At 37.9% G+C, this 19,284-nt stretch overlaps 1 protein-coding gene across 5 annotated transcripts in view; it reads right to left on the bottom strand.

Annotated features, from left to right (window-relative positions):
• The window catches only part of LOC126458379 (ATP-dependent DNA/RNA helicase DHX36), a 243,218-nt gene that overhangs the window by 23,855 nt on the left and 200,079 nt on the right, over positions 1 to 19,284 (bottom strand). For all 5 annotated transcript variants that reach the window (XM_050095356.1, XM_050095357.1, XM_050095358.1 and 2 more), the window contains one exon: positions 17,733 to 17,888. In XM_050095356.1, coding sequence (XP_049951313.1) covers positions 17,733 to 17,888 — 156 coding nt within the window. The remainder of the gene's footprint in view (positions 1 to 17,732; positions 17,889 to 19,284) is intronic.

The following is a 19,284-nucleotide window of genomic DNA, read 5'->3' as shown; positions in this document are numbered from 1 at the left end:
TTTGAATAAAAGTCATTAGCAGTGGCAGCTAAAGCCTTCCTGCATAAGAAGTCACCCTTGCTCTACCAATGACCTTATCAAAGAGGGTGAAGGAATAGACAGAGGTTCATGGTGCTCTCTTGTCCTTGGGGTGGGAGAATCAGCTATGATCAATGGCATGATGGTGCAGAATGCAATGTAAACCACTGCATTACAGACATACAATGTGTATCCCAAGGACATGTAGCCAGTAACTGAAAAATTGTCAAATGATGATCTCTCCATTGGCAAAGAGATTCCAGATTAGTCCCTAACTCAGGTCTCTAGAAGGGGACTGCCAAGGGGAAGGTGACTATGAGAAAAAGATGGAATAACCAACTGTGGGATAACATTCTATGAGTCACAGCATAGAATGTCAGAAGTTTGAATGACACAGTAGAAGAGCTAGAGAATCTGGAAAGGGAAATGCACATGCTCAATCTAGATGTAGTAGGCAATCACTAAAGTGACATGGAAAGAAAATAAGGATTTCTGGTCAGACGAATATAGGTAATAACAGCAGCAGAAAATGGCATAACAGGAGTATTTGTCATAAGTAGGAAAGTAGGGCAGACAGTAAGCTAATGCAAACAGTTCAATGATAGGGTTCTTCTCATCAGATTCGACAGCAAACCAACACTGACAATGATGGTTCAGGTAAACATGCTGACACAGCAAGCACAAGATGAAGAGATAGAGAAAGTATGTGAGGATATTGAATAGGTGATTCTGTATGTAAAGGGAGATGAAAATCTAGTAATCAAGGGGGATCGGAAAGTGATTGTAGGGGAAGGAACAGAAGAAAGGGTTATGGGAGAATACGGGCTAAGCTGTAGGAATGAGAGAGGAGGAAGACTAATTGAGTTCTGCAATAAATTTCAGCTAGTAATAACAAATGCTCTGATCAAGAATCACAAGAGGTGGTGGTACACTTGGAGAAAGCTGGGAGATAGAGGAAGATGCCACTTACATTACATCATACTCAGGAAGAGATTTCAAAACCAACACTGGATTGTAAGACATAGCCAGGAGCAGATATAGACTCACATCACAATTTAGTAATGATGAAGAGTAGACTGAGGTTTAACAGAATTGTACAGAAGAATTAGTGTGGAAGGAAGTGGAATACTGAAGTACTGAGGAATGGTGCGACATACTTGAAGTTTGATAAGGATGGGGATACTGTGATAAAGAGTATCATAGTAGGCAGTTCAGTTGAAGAGATGTGGGAACCTCTAAAAAGGGCAATTACAGATGTTGGACAGTCAGACATACATACAAGGAAGATAACTCTGAAGAAACCTTGGGTAACAGAGGAAATATTTCAACCGATTGATGAAAGGAGGAAGTTGCAAACTGTCCAGGGAAAGACAGGAATACAGCAATATAAATCACTTAGGAATGAAATAAATAGGAAGTGCAGGACAGCCAAAGTGAAATGGCTGCAGGAAAAAGTGATGAAACCAAAAACGATATGACCATCAGAAAGACTGACTCAGCCTATAGAATAGTGAATCCAACCTCTGATGAAATTAAGAGCAAGTGTGGTAACATTAAGAGTGCAATAGGAATTCCACTGTTAAATGCAGGAGAAAGAGTGGACAAGTGGAAAGCGTATACTAAAGGGTTCTATGAGGGGAAGGACTCATCTGATGACTTGACAAAGGATGGTGTCGATAAGGAGGACACAGGGAACCCAGTATTAGAGTAAGAATTTAAAAGATCTCTGAAAGACTTGAGATCCAATAATCAGAAGGGTAGACCGCACTCCATCGGGATTTCTAATATCATTGGGTGAAATGGCAAGCAAATGACTATTCAAGCTGGTCTGTGGAATCTATGATACTGGCAACTGAGGGATAATGTATCACTTTGGAGAAAGTCTCTCTAACCGAAGATGTATCATCATGACTCTGAGCAAGCATCTTGTTATTTTAGAAAGCAGATGTTTGTTTTGGATTGCACATTGTGCAGGAAATTTTCTGTTTCCTTTGCCTGTCATGAGAGCGAAAGTGGACACAGCGTATTTGCAATGCATGGGCAATGGGCACTGGGTTCCTGTACATGAAAACACCTGCTGGTGAGGTCTGTTATTTCAATAAAATGCAGTCCCACTTCGGATATTCGCTGTGGATCACAGAACCTCACCTTGCATGACAGTGGTAATGGCGTCATTTGTTGTAATGGCGTCATTTGTCAAGAGAAACTCAAGAAAGCATAAAATGCGAAAATGACACAACTAATATATATTGTAAACTTTTAAGTCATATGCTGTATTAAAATCTAACATGGAATTATATAACGGAGGTGCAATACATGTGCGTTAAACAAGCAGCAGCATGTGAATTTATCAAGCAGTGACTGGTGTTTGAGATTTCCTGCTGGCATCTTCAAGAAAGGAGTCTGGAGTGCCTTAAGACCATAGCAACACAGTACTGTCAAACAGTTAAATTAAGTAACAGCGACCTCAAATACACTTGTGCAGTCCACTTCTATATGAAGCTCAAACAATTAGGGTGTTGCATTCCACAATGTACCATCAGACTTTCGGAAAAATGTCATCGCACAATACTGAAGACAGCAAGGGCAAATAGGTACGAAAATTAACACACAATCAGCTTCACATCTCATGCATCCAAGTTGCTGACAAGAATAACAAAGAAAATGTGGGAAAGAAAACTGAGTATATTATAGATCAGGGAAAGTCACCAGAGAGGAAATTTTGGTTTCACACTTGATAACGAAAGCAAGGCTGAAAAAAATCTAGATGCACTCTTACAACTTGTTGATCTAGAAAAAGCTTTCAAAAAATGTGAAGTGGTGCAAGATGTTTGAAATTCTGAGAAAATAGCTACAGGGAAAGGTGGGCTAAATGTGATATGTACAAGAACCAGAGGAAACAAGATTGGAAGGCAAAGAAAAAAGTGCTCGGATTAAAAAGGGTGTAAGATAGGGATGCAGTCTTTTGCCCCCACTGCTCAATCTACAGATTAAAGAAGCAACAATGAAAATAAAAGAAAGGTGGGATTAAAATTCTGGGTGAAAGGATATCAATGATAAGATTCACTGATGACATTGCTATCCTCAGTGAAAGTGAAGAAGAATTACAGGACTGGCTGAATGGAGTGAACAGTCTAATTGAGTGCAGAGTATGGATTGAGAGAGAGTAAACTGGTAAAAGATAAAAGAAGTGAGAAGTAGCAGAAATGTGGTCACAAAGTAGATTAAGTTAAGGAATTCTGCTACACTGGAAACAAAATAACACGATGTATGAAGTGTGAGGACATGAAAGGCAGACTAGCACAGGCAAAGAGGATAATCCAGTCCAAGAGAAGCCTACAGATATCAAACACAGGTCTTAACCACTTAACCTATGATTTAACTTCCAATGGGCTGGGCCTGAAATGTAAATATAATTACCCGGCCTTCAAGCCATTCCACGATTCAGTAAATCAGTCTGATGTTGTACCAACTTATGAAATGTAAGTATGTATGCAAGATCCAACTGGTTTGATTTTGTGAAATATCTGATAAGTACTTATAATATCATTTCATAGTCATGTTAGAAATACGGCAAAAGATTTATTAACAATCAATACAATACAGTATTAAGCAATAGCATTTATTTCCAATTCCTGAATACATTCACAATTCACATAATTAGCACTTTTACAAAAAGCAACAACACAGATCAATAATCTGTAATATCTATTGAAACATACGGGTACATATAACAGAACTTTACATCCGTTGCACTTCCATGTTGTTTCACTATCATCATCATTTAAGACTGATTATGCCTTTCAGTATTCAGTCTGGAGCATAGTACCCCTTATAGAATTCCTCCATGATCCCCTATTCAGTGCTAACATTGGTGCCTCTTCTGATGTTAAGCCTATTACTTCAAAATCATTCTTAACCAAATTCAGGTACCTTCTCCTTGGTCTACCCCGACTCCTCCTACCCTCTACTACTGAACCCATGAGTCTCTAGGGTAACCTTGCTTCTCCCATGCATGTAACATGACCCCACCATCTAAGCCTGTTCGCCATGACTGCTACAGCTATAAGAGTTCATTCCCAGTTTTTCTTTGATTTCCTCATTGTGGACACCCACCTGCCATTGTTCCCATCTACTAGCACCTGCAATCACCCTAGCTATTAACCTTACTGATAAGGTAACCTTAATCCACCCAGCTTTTGCTCCCACACAACAAAGTTGGTCAAAAGATTGAACGGTGCACAGATAACTTAGTCTTGGTACTGACTTCCTTCTTGCAGAAGAGAGTAAATCGTAGCTGAGCACTCACTGCATTAGCTTTGCTACACCTCGCTTCCAGTTCTTTCACTATGTTGCCATCCTGTGAGAATATGCATCCTAAGTACTTGAAACCATCCACCTGTTCTAACTTTGTTCCTCCTATTTGGCACTCAATCCGTTTATATCTCTTTGCCACTGACATTACTTTCATTTTGGAGATGCTAATCTTCATACCATAGTTCTTACATTTCTGATCTAGCACTGAAATATTACTTTGCAACCTTTCAATGAATCTGCCATCACAACTAAGTCATCCGATATGCGACTGCTTATTTTGTGTTCACATATCTTGATCTCACCCAGCCAGTCTATTGTTTTCAACATATGATCCATAAATAACAGGAACAACAGTGGAGACAGGTTGCAGCCTTGTCTTACCCCTGAAACTACTCTGAACCATGAACTCAATTTACTGTCAACTCTAACTGCTGCCTGACTATCTATGTAAAGACCTTTAATTGCTTGCAAAAGTTTGCCTCCTATTCCATAATCTCATAGAACAGACAATAACTTCCTCAAGGAACCCGGTCATATGCCTTTTCTAGATCTATAAAGCATAGATACAATTCCCTGTTCCACTCTTAACACTTCTCCATTATTTGCCATAAGCTAAAGACCTGGTCCTGACAACCTCTAAGAGGCCTAAACCCACATTGATTTTCATCCAATTTGTCCTCAACTAATACTCACACTTTCCTTTCAACAAAATGCTGATTTTACCCAAAATGCTGATTAAAGAGATACCTCTGTAGTTGTTACAATCTTTTCTGTTTCCATGTTTAAAGATTGGTGTGATTACTGCTTTCGTCCAGTCTGATGGAACCTGTCCCAACTCCCACGCCATTTCAGTTATCCTGTGTAGCCATTTAAGACCTGACATTCCACTGTATTTGATGAGTTCCGACTTAATTTCATCCACCCCAGCTGCTTTTATGCACTGCAATCTATTGACCATTTCCTCCACTTCCTCAAATGTAATCCTATTTCCACCTACATTGAGCAACTCTTCAAAATATTCCCTCCATCTGCCCATGGCATCAGCAGGATTCACCAGCAGTTTTCCTGACCTGTCCAAAATTCTTGTCTATCCTTCTGACCTCCCTTTCGAAGACTGCTACTTACACTCCAGAATGGTTTTCCAGCAGCTTGACCCAAAGTCTCCAACCTGTTTCCAAAGTCTTCCCAAGATTTCTTCTTGGATGCTGCAATTATCTGTTTGGCTTTGTTTCTTTCTTCAACATAACTTTCTCTGTCTACCTGAGTTCTAGTATGTAGCTGTTTTTGATACGCCTTCTTTTTCCTTTTACAGGTTGCCTTGACTGTGTCATTCCACCAAGCTGTTTGCTTCCTCCAACCTTTACACACTATTGTTCCAAGACATTCTTTAGCCACTTCCAGTACTGTGTCCCTGTACCTTGTCCATTCCTTTTCCAATGACTGTAATTGACTACATTCAACTAACTGGTACCTTTCTGAGATCACTGTTATGTACTTGTGCCTGATTTCCTTATCCTGAAGTTTTTCCACTCTTATCCTCCTACATATGGACATGACCTCCTGCACTTTCGGCCTCACAATACCAATTTCACTGCAGAGTAAATAGTGATCAGTGTCATCAAAGAATCCCCTGAATACATGTGTGTCCCTCACAGCCTGATCTGTTATTATATAGTCAATGACAGATCTGGTTCCCCTGCCTTCCCAAGTATACCAGTGAATGTTCTTATGTTTAAGAAAGGAGTTTGTAATTACTAAGCCCATACTGACACAGAAATCCAAGATTTCCCGTTCCTGTTGGCTCCATATCCTCTCCAAATTTACACATAACCTTTTCAAACCCTTCTGTTCGACTTCCAATCCTGGCATTAAAATCACCCATGAGCTGAACACTGTCCTTGTCCTTTACTCTAACAACTACATCACTGAGTGTGTCATAAAAACTATCCATCTTATCTTGATCTGTCCCTTCACAATGCGAATATACTGACACAATCCTAATTTTCTTGCTAGACACTGTCAAATCTATCCACATCAGTCGTCCGTTTACATACCTTATTGCAACTACGCTGGGTTCCATTTTGTTCCTGATGTAAAGCCCTACACCCCATTGTGCTATTCCTGCTTTGACTCCTGACAGGTAGACCTTGTATTCTCCCACTTCCTCTCCTGTCTCACCCCTTACCCGAATGTCACTAACAGCTAAAACGTCCAACCCCATCTTACTTGCAGCCTGTGCCAGCTCTACCTTCTTCCCAGAGTAGCCCCCATTGATATTAATAGCTCCCCATCTCATTACCATTCGTTTCCCGAGTCATATCTTAGCAGTCCCTGGTCTGTCAATTAGAGGTGAGACTCCGCCACCTCCAAAGGTCCGAGGCATTTTGCTCTGATTGTTGCCAGCATCATATTTAAAGTACCAGGGAAGCAGGTACTTGCCCCGGGTCCCATTGAGTTTTACCCCTAACGGTTGAGGGACTAACCGGTGGATTTGGTAGTCTTTGCCGTCTGAGCACAAAGGTGACCACGACTCAGAATATGTCCGAAATGCCCAGCCTTATTTCAAAGTAACTGGTATCCCAACTGTCAGGACCACTTACTTGGCCACTCATACATTGCCCGTGGTTCATGAACTAGGACATGACAAAAGGAACCCACACCATGAACCATGTTTCACTACACTTTTTTATTTTTTATTTTTTTGCAAATTTTACAGTGTTGATGGCCTTTATTTTGATGGTGCTGAGTCAATACGCTTAGGAAAATGATCCCAATGTTTCACGTGCATTTTCTCTGGTAAATCTCAGTATGATACTCATTCATTATAATCCAGTTTGGTACATTATTCAGTAATAATTCGGCTATTGCAATCCTATAATCAGTGTAATTATGTTTTTTCCCCATTATTTATTTATTTGCACAAAATGTATGAATTCAAAAGTCCAATATTAAACAGATAAAAGAAAATTTTTTGATAGCCTTTCATGTATTTTCTCTCGATTGGGCAGTATGCTAGTATTTGGTCTTGCCTATCATCTCCAATCATTCCCTTGTTCTACTCAATAGCACAATGGTTTCTAAGTGTGAGTAGATCCTTGTGTATTCATTTCTACCATTTCATGTTTTGTCATCATAATATGAACATCTCACTTCTCTTTCAATTTTACTGCGAGTATTCAATTGCACCTCCTCATTCTGTGTTCCCCCTCTTTAATTTTACTTTACAGAAATCTTTTGGCATATCCTTTCTATTCACACATGCTGTGTCAAGTTTTAGAATTATGCAATAGTGCCATAATTGGTTTTAGAGAAGAGTACCAATTATTTAGGTGGTAAGTCTGCCCTCTGAGTAACATCGACTGTGATAGCTCTTTGACAACACTTTCGGAGGCACTATCATCATACTTTATCTTATCACAGCCTTTACATTTTGAAGTCACATAACCTGAATCAGACACTCATAATTTTTAAGATTTTAATACCGTATCAGGCCCTTTTTGATGGATTGAATTGTTTGTAAAACGTGCGTCACTTAAATTTCATGAATTATTGATCAATATTAATGTCCTGTTTCATTGTACACACTTCTCTAAAAATTTTATTCAAATACCTGGTCTTATTTTGCTCAATTCAGTTGCACTCTTGGTTTTTTAAAAATTTTTAAATCTGTTCCATTATTATGGACAATGCAAAATATCTTTTAACTTCATTACAACTCTTCATATACTATTTGGACTGGTTCATATTTGTTGTGTGTATCTTGGGTACAATATTCCCCAGGAACATGTTGTCAAATAGTATCTTAAATATATCAAGTTTTCTTTTATTTACTCCTACCTGATGTAAGGTTGCCTCTTTTATGCTAAGAGCCATTGTACAGTTCCAGATTTTTGGACTACTTCATATCTCAGCAGAATTGGCAAAAAAAGGAACACATGAAAACCGGCAAGAAGAAGGGACAGGATGATACGGCATGTGTCAACACATCACAGAATAAACTTCAGGATACTAGAGGAGGCTGAAGAGAGTAAGAACCATAGATAAAATATTGGTAGTTCATAGTGTGGCTTTTTTGTTTGTGAGCTTTCCTGGTACTTCATTGGCATTGCTTAAAGATACTGTAAAATTTGACCATGAGTGAGAAATGTATGAAGTGTCACAGGTTAATGAGTTACTGGGTACATTCTGAGTCGTGAAGCAAGTGATTTCACAGTCACAAATGTGGTGGGGACCCCGTAACAAAGCAGGGTTGCCCACTGCTATCCTGTTTTGGTTTTACACTCCTTCAGTAACTTAGTTAAGCAATGAGCTCTACTCAGATTCCGACTACAGATTCTGTGGCCTTCAGCCTCATAGTACAGAATTCAGAAATAGTTTAAATAAAATTCCCCTATTAAATCTATTATTTCATTACATTCTAATGTCTATTCTGAAAGTAATGAGCTAATTAGTTTTATTGGAAATGCATCATATTAAAAGTTATGAACAATGACGTATATTGTGCAATACATATTAATAGATCTAATTCAGCTATAAGACTGCATCCAAAAGAAAGCCTAAATTTTACCGATTACAGCAAAGTGTTTAAATTAACCTAAAGTCTATTAGTTAAATAGATATTAAGACTTGAAATCTGTAGCCTGTATGACTTTCAGTGCCAATTGTGACCAAACTACTAAATAATTCCGAGACCTGTTTTGATACTTTTGCTACCTTTATTTTTCTACGTAAAATGACTCCAGTCTCAACTTTGTAAGTGCATTAATTAAGAATTAAGTAAATTTGAATAAGTAAAAATTATTGTTCAAGAGGGCTGCCATTGTTATAAGTCGGGAATTCCCACTGCAGATGCATAAGTTAGTTCCACGTATTTAAATTGATACAGCTCACTCATGTTATTCAAGTAATAAAACCCAATAGTTAACTTCAAAACCAATTAGAAAGGATCATTTTAACCCTGGGAAATTATAAACTATAATATATTAACAGAAATAGTCAAATATTCAAGCACTCGTCTATATAAGGTCCGAGCTGGTGCAGTTCTCAGTTAGTTCTCGGTCAGATTCTCATGGAGCAAAAGTGTGGCAAGTTGGTTAATTTTTCCGGTCGGTACCAAAAAAGTGTAATTGTGAACATTGTTAAAGGGTGGAAGTTTTTGACCTACCTAATGTGGCGATTAAGTGTAAGAGGCCTGGTCACATGAATATTGCGTGTGTGAGTGATAACAAATAAATCGCACTGTGGTTGTCATAAATGTTCAACAATGAATACGGTCTGGCTTCTTAATTTCAGTGTGATTTAGGTGAGATGGACGCAGCTACCGGGAAGACAATATTGAATAAGCAAAGCAAGGTAGGTCGGGAACACTGCGCACTATCTACTGGGTGAGGAAATGTTTCAACACATCCGGTTGTGACGTAAACTTTAAGTGGCACTAATACAGCCCGGCATGTTACAACCCTAGTGAGGCCCTCTGTTGGAGCTTCAGGACATGTAGTAGGAATCCACCAATAGTGGAGCAGGAAGTAAGACTATGTTCCCCTCAGGGAGCTTTAGAGGAAGCTAGACAAGGACTAGAGTGGCTACGGAGTGACAGAGTGGAGAAGTGGGAATTTGCAGTTGGCAGTAACACCATTAGAAAGAGAATGTCTCCAACGGTTTTATTTTGAATCTTAAAAATAGGTTTAGTCAGCTGTCAGAATCATATGGAGAAAAACATCCAGCATTTGTAGGAGCAGGTGAGATGCAGTGGACACCCAATGTTGATATGAAGTCAAAGTTACGAACATTAAGAGGAGGAGGATTCTGCTGCAAGGTAGCAGTCATGCACACAATGTAGGCCTACAGTTGAAAGAGGTATCAGGTAAGGAGTACCAAATCACCAGCATTTCTAAACCAACTGCTGGGCTCAATAAGGTAACAGACAACTTCATACTTTTCTTGGGGACTGGGCTCCTGAAATAGGCAATGACTTGGACAGGATTGCTACTCAAACTCTGACCACTGGTATTCACTCTGCACAGTTCTCCCAGAGTTACAGTCAACACCACCTTGACAGTGTTGTGAGTCAAGTTAACATAGGACCTGAGACAGTACTCATGACTACTGAGAAGGCACACATTTCTGCGGTGCCAGTTGTGGGCATCACAAGGTCTTGGCTACACTAGAAATGGCCTACGACCAGATTGGGAAGAGATCATTGCTGAAGAATAGTGAAGTGACACAATAGTAACTGGTATCCCTGATTGAGGAAGATTATCTTAACGCAGGAACTTATTTCAATATATATGCGGTATGCAGGTCAGAATCTCATTTCATCCAGATATTAGGAGAATTAGAGGTAATGGAGATGAGTTGTTAACATGTCTTCATGCTGACATAACTTATTTCTTGAAGCACTATTTACATACTGGAGAAAAGTGAGGCTTCCTTCGGTGGGGTGCATCTTATCTAATTCCTAGGTGAAGAGTTGGCTGAAGGAGGGAGGATTGGTCATTTGTATGTTTCATTCAAGAGAGATGACATTTCAAAATGTTTTAAAGTTTAAATATTTGAAAGTTGCGCAGGAGAGTTTGGGATTTCAAGGGGAAAATCTTTCATTATAGGCCTCTATACGTCTCCCAGTTCAAACTGAACTGTTTTCCTCTCCAGATATGATGTACTAGGTATGGTCCTTAAGAAAGAAATTAATTTTGTAGGGGGATTTCAGTGTAAACTATCTGATTAATGTTCCAGGGAAAATAATGTTAATCGATTTGCTTGAATCTTACAACTAGTACAGACACTGTACTTGCCAACTGAAGATCAAGGAAAGAGCTTCCAAGGCAAAGTCGTAACCCAAAGTAGTAAACAAAAGATTTAGAGATACGAGTCCACTTGCAAAAAGCATGTCTTGAAGGGCTAACTTGGGAAGAAGTCTTCAATACAGACAACTTTAATAACAAATCCAACACATTTCTTCAAACATTTCTCACTTACTTTGACACCTTGTCACCATTAAAAAAGTGCAGGCTGGTGCAGTAGTGATAAGCAACTGAATTTGGTATCTAAAGGCATTCAAATATCATGTAACAGGAAATAGGAGCTGTATCATAATATGAGAGACAGACCTAGTCCAACTTGCAGAATTTCACTACAGACAATTTTGCATAGTGCCGATGAATGTAATCAGACAGGTTAAAAAATACATTACACCGAGATATTAGAAACATTTCTGGACAAAATCAAAACTTTTTGGTCAACCGTGAAAGAGGTACCAGGGCAGAATATGGGGGCTCAACACATTACACTACTTTTGTGTGAGAATGAAACTGTTAAGTGTCCCACCAGAGTTGTGCAATATATTTAATACCCACTACCCAACAATATACAGCAAACTATATCAAAATTTCACTGGTACAGATAAATATGCAGAATTCTTGAAAGCTGGTGATCTGATGTCACATGCAGCTACAGGAAACAAGCAAAGGTGAAATGGAATCACTTATTATATCAGTAAAGAGTAAAGATTTTCATGGGTATGATGAAATTTCAAATAGGATTTTGAAGATCAGGCACGACATGTTAGTTCTGTATCCATGTCACTGGTACAATGTGTCTTTCAGGGGTGGTTAGTTTCCTGAAATACTTGTCCATAAAACCACATCATAAAAAGGAGGAAAAAAACAATTGCTGGTCAATTTCTTTGCTACCAGTCTTTTCAAAAATTTTTGAGGAAATGATGTATGAGAGTAGTGGTACACTTCAGTACACATAATTTGCTGTCAAACTTTCAATCTAGTTTCAGGAATGAACTTTCCACAGGAAACGATAGTTTGAGGACAGGAGGTACTTTCTTTGATTTAATAAAAGCATTTGATTGTGCAGATCACGAAATACTTTGCATAAGCTGGAACATTTCGGCATTAGCAAAAAATATAAACAGTGGTTCACTTTACATCTGGAAAGTAGGAAACTGAAGGTTGTCCCTCACTGTCAACACCGAGCAAAGCAGTGCAGTGGATAGTGCACTGGACTCTCAATCAGGAGGATAGCAGTTCAAATCCTTGTCTGGCATCTAGATTTAGGTTTTCCATGATTTTCCTAAATCACTTTAGGCAAATCCCACAATCGTTCATTTGAAAAGGACATGGCAGATTTCCTTCCCCATCCTTCTGTAACCCAAGCTTGTTCTCTGTCTTCAATGACATCAATGTAAATGAGACAGTAAACTCGTATCTTTCTTCTATTGTTCCATTGTCAACAAACAGGGAAGAGATTTGTATGACTGGGGTCACGTAATGTATAAGAGGGAGGAGGGGGCGCCATACCATTCCTTTCTTAATCCATTGTTTTTTCTTGGTATGTATATATCGATGATCTGCCAATAAACTTGTACATTCAACTCAAAAAATTTTTCTCTTTAAGGTGACAGGACAAATCGAAGGAACCAGTTTGTTGAGAGTTTCAGGAGCATTGTGCAATAATGGACAGACACAGGGAAAATGAATACAGTAGAAGACTACTGGGTAGCTTTAAGAGAGGAAAAAAGTGAAGACAGCAGAGGATCATGTAGGTAAACATACAAAGACTAGTGAGATTCTCTGAGTAATTGAATTACACTGACAAACAGAGAAAATGCAAAAATGCAGCAAATGAAGCAGGCATTAGGGAACACAGGTATCTAAAAAATGAGACTGACAAAATGCAAAATGGCTAGAGGCCAAATGCAAGAAGCACACCCAACTAGGAGAAAGACACATGAAAATCATGGAGTCCTTTTGAGAAAAAGGAGCAATTGTACAGATATCAAGAGCACAGATGCCAAGACAGTACTAAACAAAGAATGCAAAGCTCAAAGATGGGGAAGGAATGTATAGACAATCTATATAAGGGAAACAAATTTTATGACAGAGAAGAGTAAGTAAGTGAAGTAGAGATGGGAGATATGATATAGCGAAGAAGAATTTGACAGAGCACTGAAGAACCTAGGCAGAAACAAGTAGAGTAGAGTAGATGACTTTTCAGAATAACTGAAAACCATGGGAGAGCCAGGTGTGACAAATTTATTCCACATGGTATGCAAGATATCCGAGACGGGTGAAATTCACTCAGATTTTAGGAAGAATGTAATAACTAAGTGTCTTTGGCTAGGATGTGCCATAAAACATTATAAATAAATTAAGTAAAGCAGAAAATAATAAAGTAAAACTGAGATGTACTTGACTGAAATGAGAAACAGAACTGCATTCAAATGACAGAAAGGAATGAATACCATAGATTAACATAAAAGTGGAAAAAGATAAAACACTGTAAGAGAGAAAATGCTGAAAAACAGTTCCTCACATGCTGTTGGGTGAGTAACATTTATGTTCAGAAACTAGAGATTCAAGTCTGGCAATATATATGGTATATCATTATTAATAGCAAAAACTGATACAAGAGTGTATTTTGATCCGTAGATACGGATTTAATCAGAAAGTATATATTTCATTTATGTTTGTACTAACTAAGACCATGTTTCGTACTGGAATCAATGGTGGCTTGTAACCACAAATATGCAATTATCTTGCAAATCGTTCATTTGCAGACACATGATTGCTGAAATGTTTTTCTTCTATTATTGAGTATTTTCACCCATGTCAATTTTTACTATTAATCATGATACAAGGATGAATCTGAAACTAATGCCTCATTTTTTTGTGTTGACTTCAAGTGTGTGTGTCAGATTATGTTGGTGCTTACTAATCTTCTAACCTTCTTGTTAACATCCTCTTAGTGTCACTTCCAGAATGATGTTCAAAACTGTGGTGCACTTAAAGCAAATGTGTGTCATTGGATCATTGGACTCCTCTTCCCTGGAAAAAATGTGCCAACTGAGATCCATCAACACTTGTTAAAAGTGTTCAGAGATGATACATTAGATGTGAGTAATGTGAGGTAGTGTTTATGGATCTGCATGACAAGCCACATTCAGATTAACTGTTGTCCTTCAAAGTTGAACAGTGCCTCAATCAACTCACCTGTGATGACTGGCAGATTACAATGAAGGAATTGTGTGCATAGCTGAAAGTCTGTTGTAATGCCTTAGACATAATGTTACACAGCTTTGGTTATTGCAAAGTGCAATTTTGTTTTTGTATGGGAAGGAAATATGTTGGGACCTGCTGGAATACAAGGGAAAAGGTGAAAACTTTCTGAATGCCAACATCATTCATGGTGAGACATGGAGTTACTGCTCCAAGCCAGAATCCAAAAGACTGTCCATGAAGTGGTGATATGTGAATTTTCCAACAATGAAGAAGTTAAAGCACAACCATTAGTAGGCAAAATGATCTGCAGTCATCTGGGATAGGTAGGGTATGGCTCTTTTGGAAGTCATGGAAGCTAAAGTGACTGCCAAATCCGAACAGTACGACACTGACTAGGCTGAAAGCCTGAATTGCCTGAATTTCCAGAATCAAGCCACAGAAAATGATGAACTTCTGCTTGGAGCATAATAATGTCAGGATCCTTAACCATTTTGTGACTATGGAACTCATTCCCGAACTTTGCTGGTTCCTATCCTGTCCCCTGTCCTGATTTAGCAGCTTCAGACTTCATCTTTTTGGCCCTATGAAAGATGGGCTGTATAGCCAACATTTGCCAGACTCAGATGCTGGGGTCAAATATGTAAGACAGTGGTGGCTAGCCTCAGCTGGTTCAGGTTTTTACATGCACAGCATGCAGGATCTCATTCATTTTTGGCAAAATTGCTTAATCAGGGAGTAAACGTGGACAAGGGAAAAAAAATCCCGGATTATTCCTAGATATCCCATTTAAAAAATATGCTTTTTCCCAAGTGAAAATACATTTTATCTGTGCTAAGTGACAGTAGGTTTTCTGTAGATTTTTCCCTGGGAACTGTAAAACTTATCAATTCTTTGAATGGTTAACATTTTATACACTGGCATAGAACTTCCCAGGAAAAAAAAGATGGAGAGAAGTTTTGGAAAGACCTTTGATGTGCAGCAACATTTACGCTGCATATTTTCCTATTATGAAAGTACAAATTCGAATTGCACCAAAAACAGCATGTTAGTTTCCAGAGCGTTGAAATCAAGATTGCGATGTCCTTTTGTAAGCCAGTCATATGCCACATGATCTCACCAGCTGATGACAGCCTATATTCAGAGCACAGGACATGTGTTATAGTTGGCCAATACCAAGATTACTGTTACGTAGCGTGAACACACAAAGAGGAAAAGTAAACAGTTTATATTAATATGCATAGTATAGCTGCAAGAAAAGCTAAGCTTTCACATATAATACTGGTCTCAAGCATGCTACAAGAGAAGCGAAGCTTTCACATGTAATATTGATCTTTTTTTGTGTTAGTTATACTTTAAGATACATCACACAAATCTGCCAGTAAATTTAAAATAATGACATAAATGTCTGATCTTCTGGGCTCGAAATTCTTGTAAGTGTTCAGTTTTAAACGCTCTGTGATTTAAGAAATTCATCCCACTTTCTCACACGTAACATAATTCATCTTGCATAAAAAGAAATTTACTTTTAAAGTAACGCTTTTTGAACCACCATTCCCAATACTATCTGGAGACTGTTAGAAACAGATTTGGTTTAGCAGTTGCTAGAGAGCGCCAGAAAACAGGCACTATCGCGCGTGCGCAGCTGTAATGGTGTAGGAAGCCAGCATGTTGATGTATAAAGCACTAAGAGAGCTTACATTACGCCATAAAAGAAACAGGAGATCAGAGGATACTCCAAGAGCAACAGAATTTTGTAAGCCATATTAAAATGCACCATACTAAAATGCATAATTCAGCTTGAGGTGCACATTGGTTTTTTCCAGATTCACAATGAAGTAGGTCCCATCTGATATTGAGCATTTCAGAGGTTTTTGGATGTAAATTTTCTTGGAGTGCCAGTACTGTCTGATCTCATTTTTGGTTCTTTATTATGGCATAGTGTCATACATGGCAGAAGATGAAAACATGCACTTCAAATTCAGCAAACACTTGGAACTAGCCAATACTGTGGAATGAAACACTTTGTTTTAAATAAAATGATTGCCTCAGCAGAAAGGTTAATAAAGCTAAATTTCTTTAACAAACTTGCAAAAATAACTTCATTGCTCTGCAAGACTTTTAATGCTTGATTGCTAATAACTTGGAAATAAAATAAAATCAGAAAACAAACTAATAATATATTTTTGCCCTCCGTAATTATGTGAATGTATTTTAATTAATTTGATATATCCTGGACACAGAAATCCGCTTTGTTTTCATTGGACATGGGAGCTGTAAACGAAGAGAAGCAGCATGCGCGAATCTAGCACCTTGGGCGTGCGAGAAAAATTTTTCTTGTTTGTGTCTAGTTGCTTGCTGCTATTGCTGATACAGCCAACAGCCACACTTCAAGTAGCAGGAAGCAGGAGAAGGTACTGCACATACACGAGTCAACTGCGCATGCGCATGATCCTGCTGGCAACTGGTCAAACGAACCCGATGTAAACAGTTGTGATGTCACGCCCGTAGAAAGCAGTTTATTGTTACGAAGTTACACAGTCTTCACCCTATGGCCTTTGACATACTTTTGCTGTTTTGTTGTTTTAAATGGTGCATTTCCTTTACCACTAAAGTTTTATTTTTTGCCCCTCTTGTTTACATTTTATTGCTGCAGTATCATTCTCCAGTAGCAGGATGCAGTAACACTCTTTGCTAGAGAATCAATTCTTACCAGTCAAAATTACAAAAATTTAACTGAAAGCTAAAACAATGAAAAATTCCTGGAATTCCGAATAATTCCCGGGTTTTTCCCAGATTTCCCAGTTGTCCCGAGTCATATACACCCTGTTAATGAATTGTAGTAATTAGATGGAAAAATGGTGGTATGAAAAAAAAATGTTTTATTTAACAGTACTATTGGCGTTCTGTACCAGTTTGTAGTTTCCACGAAAATAAATGGGAACCTTTGGTTTTGAAATGGCTCTCATTCACCCACATATAATTTGCTGGAAGAAATGACAGCTGAAGATTATTAAAATATCACAACAATGGGAGACCTGACTTAGGACCGATGTGTAGCAGGAGTACCCACAACATACAAATTAGATTCTGTTTTTCTTCCACAGACCCAAAAAATGAGATGATTCTCGTGGGTATGGAACATGATTTTGTTTTCTTCTAAATTAATAGGGAATGTATTTCACTTGAAATACATTTGAAAGAAGCTGAAATTGTTGAGAATCATATTCAATTTGCACAATTTATTGTATCAACGAGGCATACTGCTCACACTGTTATTATTTGTTAGAATTGTCATAGCTGACATGATCACTGCAACAAAATTTATTAACTACATATACACAAACTATCGTCAAGAACAGAAAGTTATTGCTCTGTGTGATGACGTACCTGACAATGGCAACATTAGGATACAGACCAGCGCATACAATGGCCTTGATAAGACTGCGGTTATTGGAGTGAATATTGGCTCTCCCATCCTTTGGATCAGCTGTTGCAAGAAAATTCATCTCGTACAAATGCTCTGCAAACTGCTTCTTCATATTCCTTTCAAACATAAAATTGTTCTGTCAATCACAAGCATCAGACACTAGAAAATACATTAAATATGCAGAAATATAAGGAAGATTCAAAATTAAAAATATACAAACATTGGTACATCTTGTTCTTGAACATCTATCTGTAGTATCTTAGTGTTTAGCATTAGATGCAAATGAGAAGAACACAGTTGCACACAAACTGCTAATCTCAGAGTGAGTGGAACAAGAGAACATATTACTTAGGGAGTGTGTATGTAGTTATCAGATCTTTTCTATATCTCACACCATCTTCTTCGGTGTTGACATGAATCTGATTTCTAGCTCCATACCAAGTGCACAATAAGCAGTGCATCTGTCATCTGCCATATCTTTTGCAGCCGTATGATAAGTGTATCTTTCAAATGCTGAATCAATTTACAGGCAATCTCAACAGTAGCTACCAATCCTGATCAGACCTACTACACTTCAATCATTATGAGAGCCCCTGTCAGAATATTCACATCATGCACCAGCTGATGTGTAACTACTTGTAATGAGAAATATCGCAAGAGCACTAGTCATGGTGAAGGTTTTCATAAATATAAGATCAGTGTTCAAAAAACATTGCCTTAAGAGCACATCGGTGGCTGACTGACAAACTCAACATGCTGAAATAGTTCATACAAAAATATTTATTTACTGCTGTGCTGCTCTTATACAGAATTCTGCTGGAAGCATTACGAAGAATTATTCAAGCCTTAATAAGTTATAGTTTACTGGGCAATAAGTGTTACTGAAAGTTCAAAACACCACCCATCAATTACATACTGAGCATCAATCTTTACTACCGACAATACTGTATCAACTTCAATCAACTCTAATGCCAACCCTTCACAATGACAATAACTCAATCTTAAATTATAACTGTATATAGAGATTAAGTTGGAGTGTACTTATACCAACACTTCAAAAATTATTTCATCATGGTTAAGTCATATCATTCGTGTTAACATAATTTATCTAATAACATGATGTTTGTAACACACATATCCTTGTATCTCTTAGTAGTAAGTATGCATTTTTAAATATTATTTTAATGTAGTCTTGCTCTTTTAGAGTGGAATTTAAACAGTGTTCATTATTACAGTTTTATATAAACAATTAAATTTTAAACTAACTTCAAATTATTGGTTATTAGATAAGTTGAACCATATTCTTTTAATCAAGAACTTAGTATTTTAAATAACTATAGGCCAATGTTCAGATAAAAGTTTATTAGCAGGGACAAAATTTTTAAAGGATGTGGTTCTATGAAATTTCAAATACAAAGTTCTTCTGCAAAATAAAATTTCCTCACAAAATTATGCAATAGGAATCATAAACTATAGGAATCACAAATTATTGTCTTAATAACGAGAATTTAG

The sequence above is a fragment of the Schistocerca serialis genome, chromosome 2 (genome assembly GCF_023864345.2).
Source record: "Schistocerca serialis cubense isolate TAMUIC-IGC-003099 chromosome 2, iqSchSeri2.2, whole genome shotgun sequence".
In the NCBI taxonomy this organism is placed as follows: domain Eukaryota; kingdom Metazoa; phylum Arthropoda; class Insecta; order Orthoptera; family Acrididae; genus Schistocerca; species Schistocerca serialis.
Note: the sequence above shows the minus strand (reverse complement) of the source record. Positions and strands in the feature narration are given on the sequence as shown.